The sequence below is a fragment of the Antrostomus carolinensis genome, unplaced genomic scaffold (genome assembly GCF_000700745.2).
Source record: "Antrostomus carolinensis isolate BGI_N321 unplaced genomic scaffold, ASM70074v2 scaffold5763, whole genome shotgun sequence".
Lineage (NCBI taxonomy): Eukaryota > Metazoa > Chordata > Aves > Caprimulgiformes > Caprimulgidae > Antrostomus > Antrostomus carolinensis.
Window position 1 is genome coordinate 8,553 of NW_010305726.1, and position 924 is coordinate 9,476.

Below are 924 nucleotides of genomic sequence, written 5' to 3' on the forward strand. Positions count from 1 at the left end.
CCGTTTTGATGATAAACTCATCGTCGCTGGATACGTAGAAGAGGGATCCGCTGGCCCCGGAGTTTGAGAGTTCAATGAGTGGCTCACTGCAGAGCGAGTACTGAGGAGCACAAGGTGAGAAACATCGAGGTGAGAGAGGCATGGACAGGAAACTTCAGTGCAAAAGCTCTTCCTTTCAAACATTAACAGAGACAAACCCCAGGGTCACACACAGCATCCACTGCTGTGCTGCCAGAGCTGGCCATGGGGCCTCACAGCACTCCACAGCTCCGGGAGGGGGAAGAGGATAAATTCCCATCACACAAGAGTAGAGAACAAAAAGGAACCTGGTCCAACCATCAACTCACCAGATAATCATCTGGTCGGATCCCAAAGAGCTCGCGGAAATAGCGAAAGGCCACTGGAGCGTAGGTTTTGAACCGAAAGTCGTTGTAGTGGTGAGCTGGGGTCAGGTTACTCCCTTCACTGATCAGGGAGAGAAGCACACACCAGTATTTGTATTTGGAACATTTCTTAAGAAACTGCCCTAAAAATAAACACCCACCAGCTGGATTCTAACACAGCAGAGGGACAGAAAGCACCCACCCAACAGGGACACACGAGACAGCCAGCCTGTGTTTGCTCACATGACAGTGGGCACGTACAGGGAAGACCCTGAGCTCTACTCAGGAGACCTGAACTTGCTCCTGCACTCAACTCTCCTGGTTTGGTGCATCTTCCTCCTAACCTCAAGTAGGGTTAGGAGCTAATGCTGCTACTGATGATCGAAGCACCACAGAGAGAAGAAAGCAAGCACCAACCTTGGGAAGAAAATACTTTCTACTACGTAGAAATCTTGCATGAGAACATCCCTTTCGGGTTTGGTGCTCAAGCTTCCAACTGTGTGTGTAATGCCCAGCTGAATGGCACCTTTCAAGGCAGATG

The 924-nt window shown here is 50.1% G+C and overlaps 1 protein-coding gene across 1 annotated transcript in view; it reads right to left on the reverse strand.

The window, feature by feature from the left end:
* Window positions 1-924, reverse strand: part of PIP5K1A (phosphatidylinositol-4-phosphate 5-kinase type 1 alpha) — a 10,380-nt gene that overhangs the window by 6,557 nt on the left and 2,899 nt on the right. The window contains exons 2-4 of the mRNA XM_029084243.1: window positions 801-924; window positions 348-465; window positions 3-100 (exon numbers count right to left, since the gene is read on the reverse strand). Of these exons, the coding sequence (XP_028940076.1) occupies window positions 3-100; window positions 348-465; window positions 801-924 (340 nt within the window). The remainder of the gene's footprint in view (window positions 1-2; window positions 101-347; window positions 466-800) is intronic.